Here is a 16,281-nt window from a genome sequence, read left to right as displayed (position 1 = left end):
ATGCACTTTTTCATTCGATTAAACCAATCATTGAAACAGTAATTCCAGTCTGAAGTGGATACTGTCAAAACAGCTGATTTGTAAGCTTCGACCGCCTCTTCTGGGCCGCTAAACCGTTGACCACGTAGCATATCTTTAATTCTTGGGAATGTAAAATAATCATTGGGGCTCAGATCAGGGCTATACGGAGGATGGTCCATCAACTCCACGTTTTCCATATTTAAAAACGTTATTGTTTTGCGAGCGGTATGAGAGCTTGCATTATCGTGGTGAAGGATTATACGACGATTCGGGTTAGTTTTACGAAGTTCTCTTACGACTTCCGGCAAACAAACTGTTGTGTACCAATCAGCAGTAACCGTCCTTTGTTCTTGTAATGGAATCGTAGCCACATGGCCAGTTTTCGATACAAACGAAGCGACCATTTTTTTCGACACGCTGCGTGAGCGAATAACTTTTGTTGGCTTGACCTCACCTTCGAAGACCCAAACTGCCGATTGATGTTTTCTTTCGGGCTCATATGAATAAATCCACGATTCATCACCAGAGACGATATTGTAGACAGCATTTGAACTGCCTCCATTGAACCGTTGCAGAGCAGATCGACACCAATTAACACGAGCCGACTTTTGTTCCTCGGTCAAACGGTGGGGCACCCAGCGCGAAACTAACTTCTTGACACCCAGTTCTTCATGTAAAATGGTTTGAATGGCTGTCATACCAATGCTGAGAGAAGCCCGAATCTGCTCGTATGTCACATGTCTATCTTCTTTTATTAACTGGCGTACAGCATCGATGTTATCTTGTGTTACCGCTGTTTTTGGCCGACCAGTAGAAGGGACTGTGGTAAGAGAGGAACGTCCACGGCGAAACTCAGAATACCAACGATATATAGTCGTTTTACTTGGTGCTTCAAGTTTATAAATAGAAACAAGCTCGGCGAGACATTGTTCTTGAGATAAACCTCGACGAAAGTTGTGAAAAATTGTTGCACGGAAATGTTCCCGCGTAAGCTCCATTTTTTACACCGACTTGTCAAATTCAAATGGTCAATACTCTTTTATTTTTTACTTTTTTTAAAATTCGAAAATGGAATTATGTTTGAAAAAACACTACATTTGATACACCAAAAAGGTTTCACTCTAATTTATTCCTAAGTATTCTATTCCCGATCTTTTCGGTGTAGCCCTCGTAATCAGTGGTAATGCTCACTATGGCGAAATTAGCACTAAGTAGGAAACATTAATTTGGCTAATTGAACATAAATGAGAGTACATTTTTAAATGATTTATTGACATTGAATATCTCTGGAGCTGAGGGCACAACTTGTTCAATCAATATTTGTCTTATTAACTCTGGGTTATATACTTGTTACATACTTGTACTATTTGACATAACCAATGGTTAACCGGCTCTTTGGTTGTTGCAAGTTGGTTTTGTGGAGGAGGCAGATCTTACTATTAAATAAAGTTTCTTATAATTTGCGAACGTGAGTTAAGAAAGGTTTTCAAGTAAGATTTGTCTTCTTTAAATTGTGAATTTGAGGGTAGTAGTATGGTTGATATTCTGTAGATGGCTTTGTTATACTGTTTGACCTGTGACATATTTTTTTTAACTTTATGTTGTGTTGCCAGAAAAAAACTAAATACATACTTGTGAAAAATTCACTGGCTAGATCATCTTTACGTTATTTATTAATGATAGAATGTTTTATGCCTATTAAAATAAAATAAATCATTTATATTTGTATATTTATCAACCATACTAACTTCACCCTCAATCAAGTATTTTCAGTTCAAATATAAAAGTCATATTTTATATATTTTTGGAATCTGAACTCAATATTAAAGTGCTCAAATATTATTTTTGAAGCTCAAACTTTTGCTAAAGTTTGTTTAGTTTTCATATCTGAGTCTGATTAGATACACTTTTACACAATTGGTCTTATTAGTAGTTAACTATTGTGGCCAAATTGTTTCTAAACATTATACTTATTCCAATTTGCCATTATTTTTAGATTAAGAGAAAAAATATAAATGTTTAGTGCAATATTGAAACCAAATTAGTATTAAAAACAAAAGATAGTCACACAATCACGAAAATTAGAAATATTAAACAGTCAGTTCAGTTACCTACCTAGTTTCTTGGCGTTGTATGTTTGACAACTTGTTAATAATCAGATATTCAATGACATGGTTTGGTTGTTCTTTGCCCATTCGTCAGAAAATACCGTTAAACTGTATACTGCAAAAGCTTAAGTTGGCCCATATATTTTAAATTAATATTCTCTTAGTTATGTGTAAAGACTAGTCAGTTGGTAGTCAGGATTCTAGGCATCATAAGATTTCATTTTCTTATTTCATTATTAAACGTTATAGCAATGTATTTTTAGACATGGAATTAAATTAGCGAATCTCAAAAAGTCTGAAAAGTAGTACAAAATTAGTGATAACATACTTCCAAAAACAATATTCTAGTCACAGTTAGTAAATTATAGGCAACAAACTATGAACATTGAATCTGTTTTTATTATTAAAAGTTGTCAACCTTAGTGCCTCATTATTTTATAGAACTTATAAAAGGAAATCATCTCTGTTTTCTATTTTGTATTTCCAGTTTCCAATGTTTTACATAATATTAATATTACCTTAGTTGTAGTTATTTTTTGTTTGTTTAAAAGTAGAGGGGTAGTAGTTTATTGTACTTGTATGAGTATAGGACACCGTGTATGCCTTATACCTAGATATATTATTCTACTGTGGGGTAAAATGTCACTGTCTGGTATAAATACGCTGATGTATGATGGATAGTGGCGCCCTCACTCACTACACCTCGTCAAAATTACATTTTACCCCACAATTTTATCCATATACTTAGGGCATGTTACACAATTTCTGGTTAGTGGCTACCTGTGGGATAAAATACATGCTGTCACTGTCTAAAAAATAAGAACAGAGAGTGACAGAATGTCTTTTATCTCAAAGGTAGTCACTAATCAGATAATGTGAAACAGGGCCTTAGTGTAAAGTCATTGACGGCCACATTCGACAGATTTCTCACTCATAAAATTGAGTGTCTCCTTTACTCTAATACTAAATGTATCGTTACATCCTGATGTCAAATGTGGCTGACTCTATGGTTCTACTGTGTAGCGGTTGTGGGCAACTCGCCACAGTTTCTTGTTTTTGATTCGAAAGCAAAAACGACAGAAGTGTGTCGCGTTGATTGTTTGATGTTTAGAATTTATACTGTGTATAAATTTTTTAACTATTATTTTAATAAAAGTTATGAAATTTACACCCTACGATTTTATTTTGAAATCCTCACCTTACAGAAGTAGGCCATTCACCCGAATAGTTCAATAAAACGTGTCTTCTTCTTCTTCTTCTTCTTGGCGTCCTATGACCCCCCCGTGGGGCAAAGGGCAGACACAACGGTTCTCCATCTCTGTCTGTCGACGGCAGCGAGCTTCACCTCGGACCACGTCATCTCCGCGTCCTGCATCTCCGCATCGATTGAACGGCGCCATGTTTGTTTAGTGCGGCCTCGCTTACGCTTGCCCTGCGGATTCCAGTCAAGAGCCTGTCTTGGAATGTGAATAAAACGTGTACTTATCTTATAAAGTAATGTATCTAAAGCTGGCAAGTTCTCAGTAAGTACTCACAACCTACGGTTCGTTAGTTAAAAATCGACCACGGCTGAACCTATTTGGCAAATTTTGGTCTTGAAATATTCGTGGAAGTCCAAGAAATGTTTAAAGGTAAAAAGGATAGAGTAGGGAAGGTAAGGGAGTAGGGTACATAATTAGAAAACAAAAATGACCTACTTATGTTCCTTGCTCGTAATAACTGTTCTGTCTGACATGTGTCTGACCTGAGAGAAGGTATCTCAGACTCATTGTACTAACGACTCATTCCCTCGTTCGCTCTCGGCGAGTGTTGACGCGCTTACGTTTGCTAATAGTGACTCATCGAATCGAAGTTAATAGTGTGCGTTAGGCTGGCGAGGCCATGGCTCCACCACTAAAAACTATTACCACCCGCAAAGGGACGGAAGCAAAGCAGACCGAAAAAGCCCTTGCGAGTGCTAAGAAAAGTGAAATAGAAGCTGAAACGTTCCTCGACCTGGACCCAAAAAGTTTAACACTGGAATTACTTCTTAAGGAATTAAACTCGAAAATGGCGGTTGTGTTTGAAATCAAGAACAACACAAATTTCTATGCTGAACAATATGACGAATTACTGAAAATTCAAAAAGAGCATTTGAACATCATTAAGTCTTATGAAAAGAAAATAGAATCTCTCAACAATAAGTGTCAACACCTTGAAACAGTGAATACTGCTCTAGAGATAAGAGTTCATAACATAGAGCAAGCGGAGAAAAACCACAACTTAGAAATCACCGGTCTCGACTGTAAACCAAACGAAAATATTAAAGCGCTAATAAATACCTTGGCTGATAAATTAGACGTAGAGAAGTCAGACTTGGAAAGCGTAGAAAGAGCATGGCGTGTCACAAAAGGCAAAAGAAATGGAGATAACACTGCACAAAATGCGCCTATAATATTGAAATTTAAAACGACCACTGCTAGAGACGCATGGTACTCTAAAAGAGGAAGGATTCGCAAAAACTCTGATGTATACACAGATGGCTCTGACGCTCCTGTCTACATAAATGAGAACCTTACAAAATTTAATAAAGAACTATTGTGGAATGCGAAACAAAAACTAAAGCCCACTTATAAATACATATGGGTTAAATATGGTCGAGTATTCTGCAAGAAAGAAGATGCTTCCCGTGTAATACCAATCTTCAACATCTCGGACATAATCAAGCTTCACACCACTGATTCAGCGGAAAAAATATCTGCAAAGACTGATTCTGAATCTTAGGTAAATCTTTCAGATTAAGTATGTTACAAATTGTCTTTTAAACCTATCATTATCAAAAATGTTAGATCTATTAGACTCAATTCAAACTTGTGAAACTAAGAGATATAATTTATTAGAGCAATGGGTCGATTCTATTGAAAATATAAATAACCTTTCTATAATACATATAAATATTCGTTCTCTAAGAAAATATTTTTCCCGCCTAGTAATGTTTCTAAATGGGTGTAAGCATTGTCCAGATATTGTTATTCTGACTGAGATAAACGTGACCCTTAATGAACTATCATGCTATAAACTAAAAGATTATGAAACTGTAGCTAATCCTAGATGTAATAGGTCAGGTGGTGGCATTCTGATCTACCATAAAAGCAATTTAATTTTAGAAGAAGCAAACATAAATATTATATCTGCAGAAAGCTTAATGACTACTCTAAATATAGGTAAAGCTAAAATTAGGATACTTGTTTTGTACAGGCCACCAGACAAGAACATTGGTACATTCATAATTGAACTTAAATCTATCATTAATAACTTCCCAAGAAGTGAAGATATTATTTTGATAGGCGATGTAAATATTGATATCTTGCAAAGGTCAAACAGTAACGTTATAGGTTACGAAAATTTATTGAGTGAAAATGGGTTTGATAAATTAATACATGGAATCACAAGAGAAGAATTTCGACTAGAACGATTATGTACATCATGCTTGGATCATATATTTCTGAGAAGTTCTAAAGAACGTAATTCATCTATAGTTGATCAAAAACTAGCAGACCATTACTGCATTTGCATAGCTTTAAGCTTAAAAAAACAAACTCAAACAAAAAAACCTATTAAAATATACAATAATGAAGAAATTTTTAAAGAATTAGACAGTTACGATTGGAATCAACTATTACATGAGACTTGTCCTTTAATAATGTACACAAAAATAAATAAAATTTTCAACGACGCATATTCAAACAACAGTAAATATATCGCACCTGAGATGCAATCGGGTAGATTAGCCTGCCCTTGGGCTACAGCTGAACTTAAAAACATGATAGCACATAAGGATAACTTATTTAGACGATGGAAAATAGAGTAGAATATAATCGATATAGAAATAAAACAAATAAAGCTATTTGTCAAGCTAAAAATACATACAATAAAAAACTGATTATTGAAGCGGGAAGAGATACAAAAAAAATATGGGGTTATATAAACAACTGGCTAGGCAGAGAAAAAAAATCTATTGATGATACTATACTTAAATATTTGGGAAAACAATTTGATGTTCCTACTATTTGCGAAAAATTTTCAGAAACTTTTTGCAACGAAATCGAAAAGATTAAACATAAATGTAATATTTGTTTTCTAGAAAGAAACTCTTATGCGCAAGAACAAAATAAATCGATGCGGTTTCAAAAGGTAACTAGCAGTTCAGTTAAATTAGTAATTAATAGACTTAATGAAAAAAAATCGGCGGGTATTGATAATATTAGAATGAGAGATATAATACTAATTAAAGATAAATTTAGTCCAATTTTAGCACACTTTATCAATCTATCAGTTTATTCACAAGCGTATCCAGATCCGCTCAAACTGTCCATTATTCGACCTTTGTTCAAAGGAGGCAGTCACTATAATACTGGTGACTACAGGCCAATTGCAGTATTGCCATCTTTAAACAAAATTGTAGAAAGAACTATCGTAAATCAAGTTTCAAAATTCTTGAATAATCACAATGTCATTACACCAGCGCAGTTTGGTTTTCAACAAGGTAAAAATACAGAGAAACTACTTTCAAAATTTGCTAACAATATAAATAATTATCTCAATGAACAAAAAGTAGTTGCAGTGTTATTTATTGATTTTAGAAAAGCATTCGATACTTTAGACCATAGCACACTGTTAAATGCCCTTAACGAAAGCGGTATCCGTGGCCCTTTACTAGGGTGGTTTGCTGATTACCTTAAAAATAGGTCCTTAACCGTTAAAGTTGGAGAATTTAAGAGCACTAATAGACATTGTAAATACGGAGTAGCTCAGGGATCGGTAACTGGTCCGGTCTGCTACATATTACATGTAAACAGCATGATATCAGTCATAAAAGAATGCAAAAAATACATGTTCGCAGATGATACATGCCTTATGTATGCTGGTAAAGATGCTATTAGTATTGAAAAACACTTGCAAGACGATTTCGATAATGTGACTAAATGGGCTCATGACAACGGAATTATATTGAACACAGAAAAAACAAAGCTATTACTTATAAAATCTAGTTACCGGAAACAAGATGTAACTGAAATAAAAATAAAAGGTCATTCCTATGAATGTTTACATTCGAATATGTTATCCTGTTCTTGTTTGGAAATAGAAAATGTGGTGAAATTCAGATACTTAGGACTGGTTGTGGATAATAGGTTCTGTTGGAAATATCATATTATTAGTATTTGTGATAAACTAAAAGTACTACTTAGCAAATTTAAAAGTTTAAGTTATTGTACACCTACATCTACAATGTATATGTTGTACAACAGTCTTGTGGAGTCAATATTGTCTTACGGGCTAGAATGCTACGGGCTTACTTTTAAAACGGACATAAATAAAATAAAAGAATTGCAAATTCGATTTATAAAGGTAATTGAAAACAAAAAAATAAAAAAACAATTAGATAAAGATTATAGCAAAATACTTGAAAAGAGTAGTCTACTACCAATAGATAAAAAATGTTTAATGTTACTAGCAGTAAATGAGCATTGCAACGATGAGTATAAAATAAAAGCCATAAATAAATACAATACTAGGAAAAATGCTTTAGGTCACTTTGTTGTTCCCAAGGTATCAAACTTTTATGGGAAAAGAACAAAAGAGTGGATTATTCCGAAGATTTTTAATTGTATCCCAAAAGATATAACACATTTCCACGGTCCAAAGATAGCATTAAGAAATATGATTAAAGACTATTTGTTAAGCAACAAAATTATTATTTAAGTTCGTATTTGTAAATTAGATACTATATAATACTAGTTACTACTACTATGTAAATACCTACTACTTGTTAAATAATAGTAAACTCATGATGGTCCTGCCGACCAAACGTACATCAAGTTGTGCGCGCGAGTGCGACCGGTCTCGGGCCGTATTCGCCGCGCTAGCGAAGTAGTTTTTATTATGTACCCACCATTTTGTTAAAATTTTTATTATGTTAGTTTAATGTTTGTCACTATCCTAAGTACCTACCTATATTTAAGTATGAGAGCATGGTCTGCCACTAAACTGTTATAACAGTTTGGCACTCAGATCAACTACAAATAGATTCGCAATCGCCGTGTGCACTATTCTCTTTCTCACTCAAACCATAGATGTTGCCGACAAAAAAATAAAACCTAAATATGGGGAAATTTAACTTATCATAATAACAAAAACAAAACTTGAGTATATCGTCGGTTGATAGGAAAAAGACACTAAAGGCTAATTTTTCAATAGCCAGACAAAAGTTTTGCTGGGAAATAATTTTGATGCTGTTGCGTCTCAATGTTTCTCAATGTTTGTATTACCCAGATAACATTTATCTGAATATTGAAAAATCAGCCTTAGTGAGTTTTTCCTGTCAACCGACGATATAAGAAAAAAAACTTTACTCATACTTATTTGATTTCAATATAATTATTTAATATACACAAACTGAGTGGATTGTATAATTCATTGTCTTCGTCCAATCGAAACAATCCTCTTCAAAATGTGCCGGACACAATTTTTGTATGTTTCCTTGGTTCCCAATTTGTGCGACCGGTAATGTCTATCCATTTTCTTGATATTTTTTTTTCTGTCGGAAACCTATGAAAGAGATAAATGGATGAGCATGAGCATTATAATCGTGGGCCAAATATGTGATGGGGTTTTTTTTAAAGGAAACACGTATTTCGTATCAATACAATAAACTTTATATTATAAATAAATAAATAAATTATACAGAAGAAATCACACATGGAAGAAAAAAAAAGAAACGAACGTTTCCTCACAATGAGAGGCACCTCATTTGAAAGAGGAGAATGACTTCTACAAAATACAATCTTCACAAAAACCGAATTCGTGCGCCCCATTTGTAAACCCAACCCGAGTCCGTTACAATTTCTAGTATTTTCTTTGCATACTATAATATTTGTGGGTAAAATAAATTTTCAATAACTTGCAACACCATGTGATTTGTTATGATATGGTACCTCGTAATTTTTACTTAAAACTGATACTAAAAGACCTTACAGTATTAAAATTAGTATCGTTTTATATTAAAATCGAGCCAATAGATAGTACTATGATGAATGTAAGCTTGTTAAACTTGATAGTATCTACTTACATGTGAAAATATATCTCATCCATTATTCCATCGTGTTTTCGTTCAATATGCTCTATACCACCGAACAAAATCCACCCACCCATGTCACACACTCGTTAAGTGATGATAATAGTCTAATAAACTTAATAAACACCCACAAATCACTAGCAAATCAAAAATAAATAGCATTTAGAAAATTTTGTTGTAACTGTCAGCCTTTGTTTGGCAAAGATTTTTCATTTGTTTCATTGTTTGGCAAAGAGAACTGACGTAAACAGGCGCCACAGCAAAAAGGACAAAAAACATTTACAGCTTAACGTTTCTTTCTTACGCTTAATGTAGCTAAGCGTCTCTTTTTCGCAATGTCAGAACTGTCACGATTATACCCCTGTGGTTTGGCAGAATATTTATATTTCTTGTAATCTTGTAACGGCTCATTGAGCCGTTTTCCTTGACAGCTGTCAGTTGAGCTTTTGGGTAAGCCGATAGATGGCGTGAAAACGCAGTGTACCAACTGTCAAAAATTACATAGAGAGCAAAGAGTACTAAACTCAGAATAAGAACTCACTAGTTGTGATTAAATGTCGGGTGGTAGCGCGAGCCATCCTTCCGAGGCTCAGACTGCATGTGGCTTGGGATAGTGCTAAGTATTCTGTGAATAGTTCTACCCGCGCCGTCACGTAGTGTTCTTTTCTCTATGCGCGCCGTTTGAACGGGTGCTGCGTGCGAGAACTGATTTTCTATTTTTATTTATTGTATGATCCTAAATAAGATCCCAAAGAAATACTTACAAGACAAGATGAGAATGTGTGCCGTCGCAACTTGTAAATGCTTTGATCAAACTTACCTCTGAACCAAGACGGCATTCCGTCCAGTTAGTTTGGCATTCCGTTTTCGTAACTCTATCTTCAGATTGGCAAGGGACCATGATCCATAGTCCTTAGGCATTATTACAGTATAGCAGTCACTATCACAAGAGTCACTATCTCACAAGAGTCACTATCTCAAAAGACTCACTATCTCAAGTGCACTAACTCTACAGTATCAAGGGAGGAGGAGCAGATAGCTCAACTACAACTCAATTAATACAGGAGAAACACAAGGAAACTGAGAAAACTTGAAAAGAACGGCTGTACGCACAATCGCACTGAACGCTGAAGCAACAGGGACATCGACATCATAGAGAAAATAATACTACAATTCTACCTACCTATAGTGCCACAAACTTATCTGTTCCGGTGAGAGCGAACTAAATTGGTCCATACCTCATTACTTACTGTACTAATGAATTTCATATTGACATAGATTATATGGACCAATTTAGTTCGCTCTCACCGGAACAGATAAGTTTGTGGCACTATACGTCACTTTCACATTTCGTTAGCCTCACAGAATAACATATTGTGATCTGAGTGTGTTCTGAGGGTTTGAAAGTTGGTACAACCCCAGACAACGCCATCTATTTCTCCAAAAAGGAACTTTTTTTTTTTTTAACAAACGCCTCATAGAATAAGTTTTAGAGAAATAAATGTTTAAAACAAACAAACAAAGGAAATAAGTAAAACTGTGAAATACACAGACTACAGTAAAGTTGCCATGCATAAAAATATTAGTCGCTATACTCTGTATTTTATGTCAAATGTCACATACACAAAAAATATACCAATTTTTCACCGGAATTTTCGATTACATTTTCGTTTCCTGCTAATACTTCGCTAAACCACGTAAGTAGCAATATAAAATGCAAATCAAATCCCAAGATGATCCACTAATAACTAAGCTAAAACACCTCCTTACTTACCTATCTGAAAATTATACTATCAGATTTGAGGTTATTAGATGTCTATGTTTACTTATTTTATTTATTTACACGTATTTCAGTCCGAACATGGCGGCAGCGCCGCTGTCCGACGAGGTGACGAAGGCGCAGGCCGTGGCGGAGCCGCCGGCGGGGCCCACGATCTTCGACAAGATCATCGCGAAGGAGATCCCCGCAGACATCATCTACGAGGACGACAAGTGCCTCGCCTTCAACGACATCGCGGCGCAGGCGCCCGTGCACTTCCTCGTCATCCCCAAGAAGAGGATTGCTCGGCTGCAGGACGCGCAGGATGATGATGAGGCGGTAAGTTCCTTTAATGTTTGATAACTTAGGTACTACAGTTTTCTATATAGTTACCATTGTTAAGATAGATAATGTGTTTTATTGCCCTTAAATTGCTGCAGTGACATAACTCAAATTATCATACATTATTCAGAATATTAGGTGCCTTATGTAGTAGATCTTTTCTGTCTTGCAAAGACAGTTTTCTTTCCAATAGTTCCCTTAATACTAAATTAGCCTACCTATTGGTTTTTATCAGTAATGGGTGCACTGTTTATCACAATCCTTCCGTCCATTCCAGCTCCTGGGTCACCTGATGCTGGTGGCACGTCAGCTTGGCAACAAGAAGTCTCCAGGTGGGTGGCGCCTGGTCGTGAACAATGGGCGGGACGGAGCTCAGAGTGTGTACCACCTGCACTTGCATGTCCTCGGGGGAAGGCAGATGGGCTGGCCCCCGGGGTAACACTGCGGTGGAGCTTTAGCAATGTGCTGGATGGAGTGGAAAATGATGTGAAGACCTAGTTGTGTTAAGTGTAATGAAAATGATTCTTAAGACTGATGGTGAGGAAGTATCCAGCATTTTGTGTCACAGTTAGTTTGCGATTGGCTTGAATACTGTCATATTTTGTACTTGCAACCTATCTATGTTCAGCCAATTTATCACATATTATCAATAAATGCATTTTTTGTTATAAATCGTCGGTCTCTTCCTTCATTACAATTTAAATGGGTACACTACATAAATCCGAATTACTTTTTTACGAATATGAAAATAACGATTTTTAAAATTACGAATTTCATAATTCCGAATAATATACAATCCCGAATTTTAAGTTTCCGAATAAAGAAAATCACGAATAGTTAATAAACGAAATTTCAAACAACATATTTATTAAAATGACGAAAGTCAATTATCCGAATATTATTATTTCGATGTTTTAAAAGTCCGACTTTTTATTATATAGAATTGTTAAAATTACGAATCCCGAAGTTTTAATATTCCGAAAATACAAATTCCCGAATGTATCTTAGTTAACAAGAAATAGTTATTAAGAATAGTGTGTTTATTAACAGCATAATCCGTATACAATTTAACAATATTTTTTAAGCTATAGGTATTATATGAAACGCTCCGCTTTATTTTTCATTATCTATGTGCACCTAACACGCTCCTCCTCGCTTTGCTCGTCGTCGCACCTATCTTTAGGTTTAGGTCCTAATGTTTTTAAGGTGAAACACCATAAAATTCCGAGCAATTGTTTTGCTCTATATTTGAAACGCTCCGCTTTGGATTTAGGTCCTAAGGTTTTTAAGGTTAAACACCGTAAAAATCCGAGCAATTTTATTGCTTTGTTGTGTTACTTAACAACAAATACTACAAATAGTTCTCTATTTACAATATTTTTACTCTATATTTGAAACGCTCCGCTCCGCTTCGCTGCGCTCCGCTTTGTTTTTCAATATCTATGTGCACCTAACACGCTCCTCCTCGCTTTGCTCGTCGTCGCACCTATCTTTAGGTTTAGGTCCTAATGTTTTTAAGGTGAAACACCATAAAATTCCGAGCAATTGTTTTGCACTATATTTGAAACGCTCCGCTCCGCTTCGCTGCGCTCCGCTTTGTTTTTCGATATCTATGTGCACCTAACACGCTCCTCCTCGCTTTGCTCGTCGTCGCACCTATCTTTAGGTTTTGGGTCTAAGGTTTTTAAGACGTTTATGGTTTTTTTGTCAAAATCACGAATTATCACATTTTCGATCGGGATTTGAATTTTTCGTGATTATAATAAATCGGTATTTTATTTTTCGTATGCTTAAGTAATCGTATTTTTTAACGTTCGTGTATTTGACAATCGTAATAACAAATCTTCGTGATTATAATATTCGAAAATATAATTTACGTGATTTTTTGAATTCGGCATTTTAAAAAATCGGTATTGCAATATTTCGTAAATTACATATTCGGTGTTTTCAAATTCGGAAAAAAGTTTTTCGGAATATTTGGGTGTTCCCAATTTAAATGTCTCCTTAACTTAGCAAACTATAAAAAAATACAACCAAACTTCAATTGCCGAAAAAAAATCACAGTTTATTCATCTCAAACACTCTAGCAGTAGCAGCCGCAGGGCGCGGGAGGCAGCGGCAGCGCGGGCAGCAGCGCGGGCAGCGCGGCCAGCGCGGGCAGCGCCGCGTTGAGCGCGGGCACGGCGGCGGACAGCGTGGGCAGCGCCGAGCTGATGGTGCACACGGCGCCGGGCAGGCCGGGCAGGGCCGCCGTCAGCGCGGGCACGGTCGCCGTGAGCGTCGGCAGGGCTGCGGTCAGACTAGCGAGGGCGGCGGGGAGGTTGGGCGCGCCGCATGCCGGCGCGAGGGGCGCGGGGTAGGCGGGCGCCGCGTAGGCGTAGGCGGGCTGCGGCGCGGGGTAGGCAGGGAGGGGCGCGGGGTAGGCGGGGAGAGGTGCGGGGTAGGCAGGCAAGGGTGCGGGGTAGGCGGGGAGAGGTGCGACGTAGCAAGCCGGCGGCGCGGGCAGGCACGACGAGTAGGCTTGCTGTAGAAGGAATACTTGGGTTATGGACATGATCTAATGGTTATGGAAACGGTAAAGCTGAAATATTTTAATATACCTAGGTACTTTATACAGTTGCGTTTCAGTATTTATAACATAATTAGTGTGGCTTAACGCAACCCGTGGCTTACGTTGTTATGACTCTATGAAAATAATTAATAATAAAATGTAAATCTTACCCCGAAGAAGGCGACGACGGCGAAAACAACCAAAGAGTTCATGATGCTGCAGTGGGCTGAAGACTGATGCCTTTCTAACTGGAAATAGCCCCATTTATACCAACCCTTATCAAATGAAACTACCGAATTTCACATCCATTGCCTCACAAGAAGTCATATCAGTGCACTGTTCGTAGTTTTAAAATTTGGGCGACATTCGTGACGTAACTGATAAGTGCAATATGTGAAAGTAAGTTATTGTGTTAGTCGGGACGTGACTTGTTGGTATTCAGTTATCTTGCTATTACAGATCGGGATGTTTTGTATTCAATTATGAATGAGAGTTGTTATAGATTATAAGATAAGAGATAAGCTCAGTGCAACTGCTTATCTTGATAAAATCATCTCTTAGGTATTGAAGTAGAGGCGTAAGTATAAGAGGTAAGTAATAATTACAAATTAATTTGGGTCTAGCTTCTTTATCTTTTACATTGTTAGCAGGATAAAAAAAAACTATAAAAATTATCGCTCATGTAAAAATGTTGAGTGCAATATCTGCGTTGATGCAAACGCAATGAAACCACAGTATCCGGCGTCCGTACAAGTTTATTTACTAATATATTATATTTATACAACATTCATAGTAACACAATCAGAGGCGATAGCCATCAGGACTCGACATGGCTAACGGCCACCCGAAGTTAATTAATTATGATCTATGACTTAATAAAATTATTAAAACTATAAAAAAAACTAAAACACAAACATAATAGTTGATTTGTAGCTGAAAAATGATTATGCATTTTCGAGACGGCTTTTTAAGGACAACATAATTAGTAAAGTTAGGAGCTGCGTTTCGTCCAGTAACAATGTATAGGTGTAGTATTTGAGTATTTCGGTAAGTATACGGGTTAGTAGGAACTTAAAAATACAGAATTAAAGTAATATTGCGAGCTTTTAAATTCATAGTCAATTGCACTAGAGCAGTGTGCATTGTGTAGTATTACTATTTCAAATACATCTCAAGCCTCAGAAAGTTAGCTTTAGTTCAGTCAATTTAGGAATCTAATTTTGAAGCGAATATCATAATAGATATGACTTAAAAAAAAAAAAACCTTGAGAACACACATCAATTTACAGAATTATAAAAGTAAAACCAAAATTAAAGTACTACCACGTTTCGTGTAAATCAAAACATATTTAGTTATGTGAAAATTTATTTTAAAATAACATTACAGATATTTATATAAAAACAATAATAACAGGAACCCCCTCCTGGTTCGAGCGGTCCCCCCGAAGACAACAAAATATTTCGCTATACAATTAGTTATTATTATTATAGACTACTGTGACCACGTGACACAATCGTACACTCCGGGACACAGATACCTGACCCCTCCCCGACAACGCTATCTGACAGGGGACATGTTTCTTGAAGGGTAGGCGGAGGTGCGGTTCTTCTTTATATCGATTATATTGTTAAATTGGTGTGTGTTAGTTCAATGTAGCACTCATTTTTAACTTTTTTATAAACGACTGTCGGCTAAACAATCACAATATTGTTACAGCGGTCACAAATTGATGAAAATCTGTCAATCAGACCCCAGATTTCCTAATAAATTGCCTGTTATTATCTCAACTACACACCCGTAGCCACCCCCTACTCTTTGCAGTATGTTGGGGGATAGTTCCCACCGCCATGCCCCCCCTGTGCCTTCCCTTTACGCAAAGTGAGCGTCCAGTCACCCCGGAGCTCGTTCCCAGTACTGCTTGTGAATGTGTCCTCCCCATCCCCCCCGTACCCCCTCGTGTCCCCCCTACGCCAGGTAGCTGTACGTGTCCAGTCTCCCCGGGGCTCTCTCCAGGTACTGCTTGTCAATGAGCGCCTCGATGCACTTCTTCACCATGGCCACGGAGGGCGCGAAGGAGCCGCGCGCCTGCGCACACACCTCCTGGATCAGCTCGTTGTGCCGGAGCACCTGCGGGGGGAGGAGACTAGTCATAAAATGCATTTGAAATGTCGTTATCGCCACACAAATGCCTTAGGCGTCAATGATGCACGATGGCGCGATGCATTCAAACATATGAAAATGTAATTTGGCTCGCACATGACTTGCAAGCTTCAAATAGCACACTCTGGCTATGTAGCACGGGGCGCTATTAAGACGTGACAAAAGTTCTCCGTCGCGGTCGCTCTTGAGGCTGCGCGATGTGAGTGAGCGCGATGCAAAACTATT

General features: G+C 37.0%; 3 protein-coding genes across 6 annotated transcripts in view; 1 reads left to right on the top strand and 2 right to left on the bottom strand.

Moving 5' to 3' along the window:
* The first annotated feature begins 10,836 nt into the window (after positions 1–10,836).
* On the top strand, positions 10,837–12,016 carry LOC125491071 (adenosine 5'-monophosphoramidase HINT1). The gene is made up of 3 exons (XM_048632096.1): positions 10,837–10,940; positions 11,098–11,341; positions 11,622–12,016. Exons 2-3 carry the CDS (start codon positions 11,105–11,107, stop codon positions 11,781–11,783), a joined length of 399 nt encoding a protein of 132 aa, XP_048488053.1. The 5' UTR covers positions 10,837–10,940; positions 11,098–11,104; the 3' UTR covers positions 11,784–12,016.
* A 1,411-nt stretch (positions 12,017–13,427) lies between these two features.
* On the bottom strand, positions 13,428–15,134 carry LOC125491075 (vegetative cell wall protein gp1-like). The gene is made up of 2 exons (XM_048632140.1): positions 14,066–15,134; positions 13,428–13,868 (listed from the first exon to the last, which is right to left on the bottom strand). The coding sequence occupies exons 1-2, from the start codon at positions 14,105–14,107 to the stop codon at positions 13,428–13,430; spliced, it is 483 nt and encodes a 160-aa protein (XP_048488097.1). The 5' UTR covers positions 14,108–15,134.
* A 717-nt stretch (positions 15,135–15,851) lies between these two features.
* Positions 15,852–16,281, bottom strand: part of LOC105380086 (cullin-2) — a 38,897-nt gene continuing 38,467 nt past the window's right edge. For all 4 annotated transcript variants that reach the window (XM_048631962.1, XM_048631964.1, XM_048631963.1 and 1 more), the window contains one exon: positions 15,852–16,023. In XM_048631962.1, the coding sequence (XP_048487919.1) occupies positions 15,862–16,023 (162 nt within the window). In that variant the 3' untranslated portion in view covers positions 15,852–15,861. The remainder of the gene's footprint in view (positions 16,024–16,281) is intronic.

Source organism: Plutella xylostella, chromosome 30 (assembly GCF_932276165.1).
Source record: "Plutella xylostella chromosome 30, ilPluXylo3.1, whole genome shotgun sequence".
NCBI classification, from domain to species: domain Eukaryota; kingdom Metazoa; phylum Arthropoda; class Insecta; order Lepidoptera; family Plutellidae; genus Plutella; species Plutella xylostella.
Note: the sequence above shows the minus strand (reverse complement) of the source record. Positions and strands in the feature narration are given on the sequence as shown.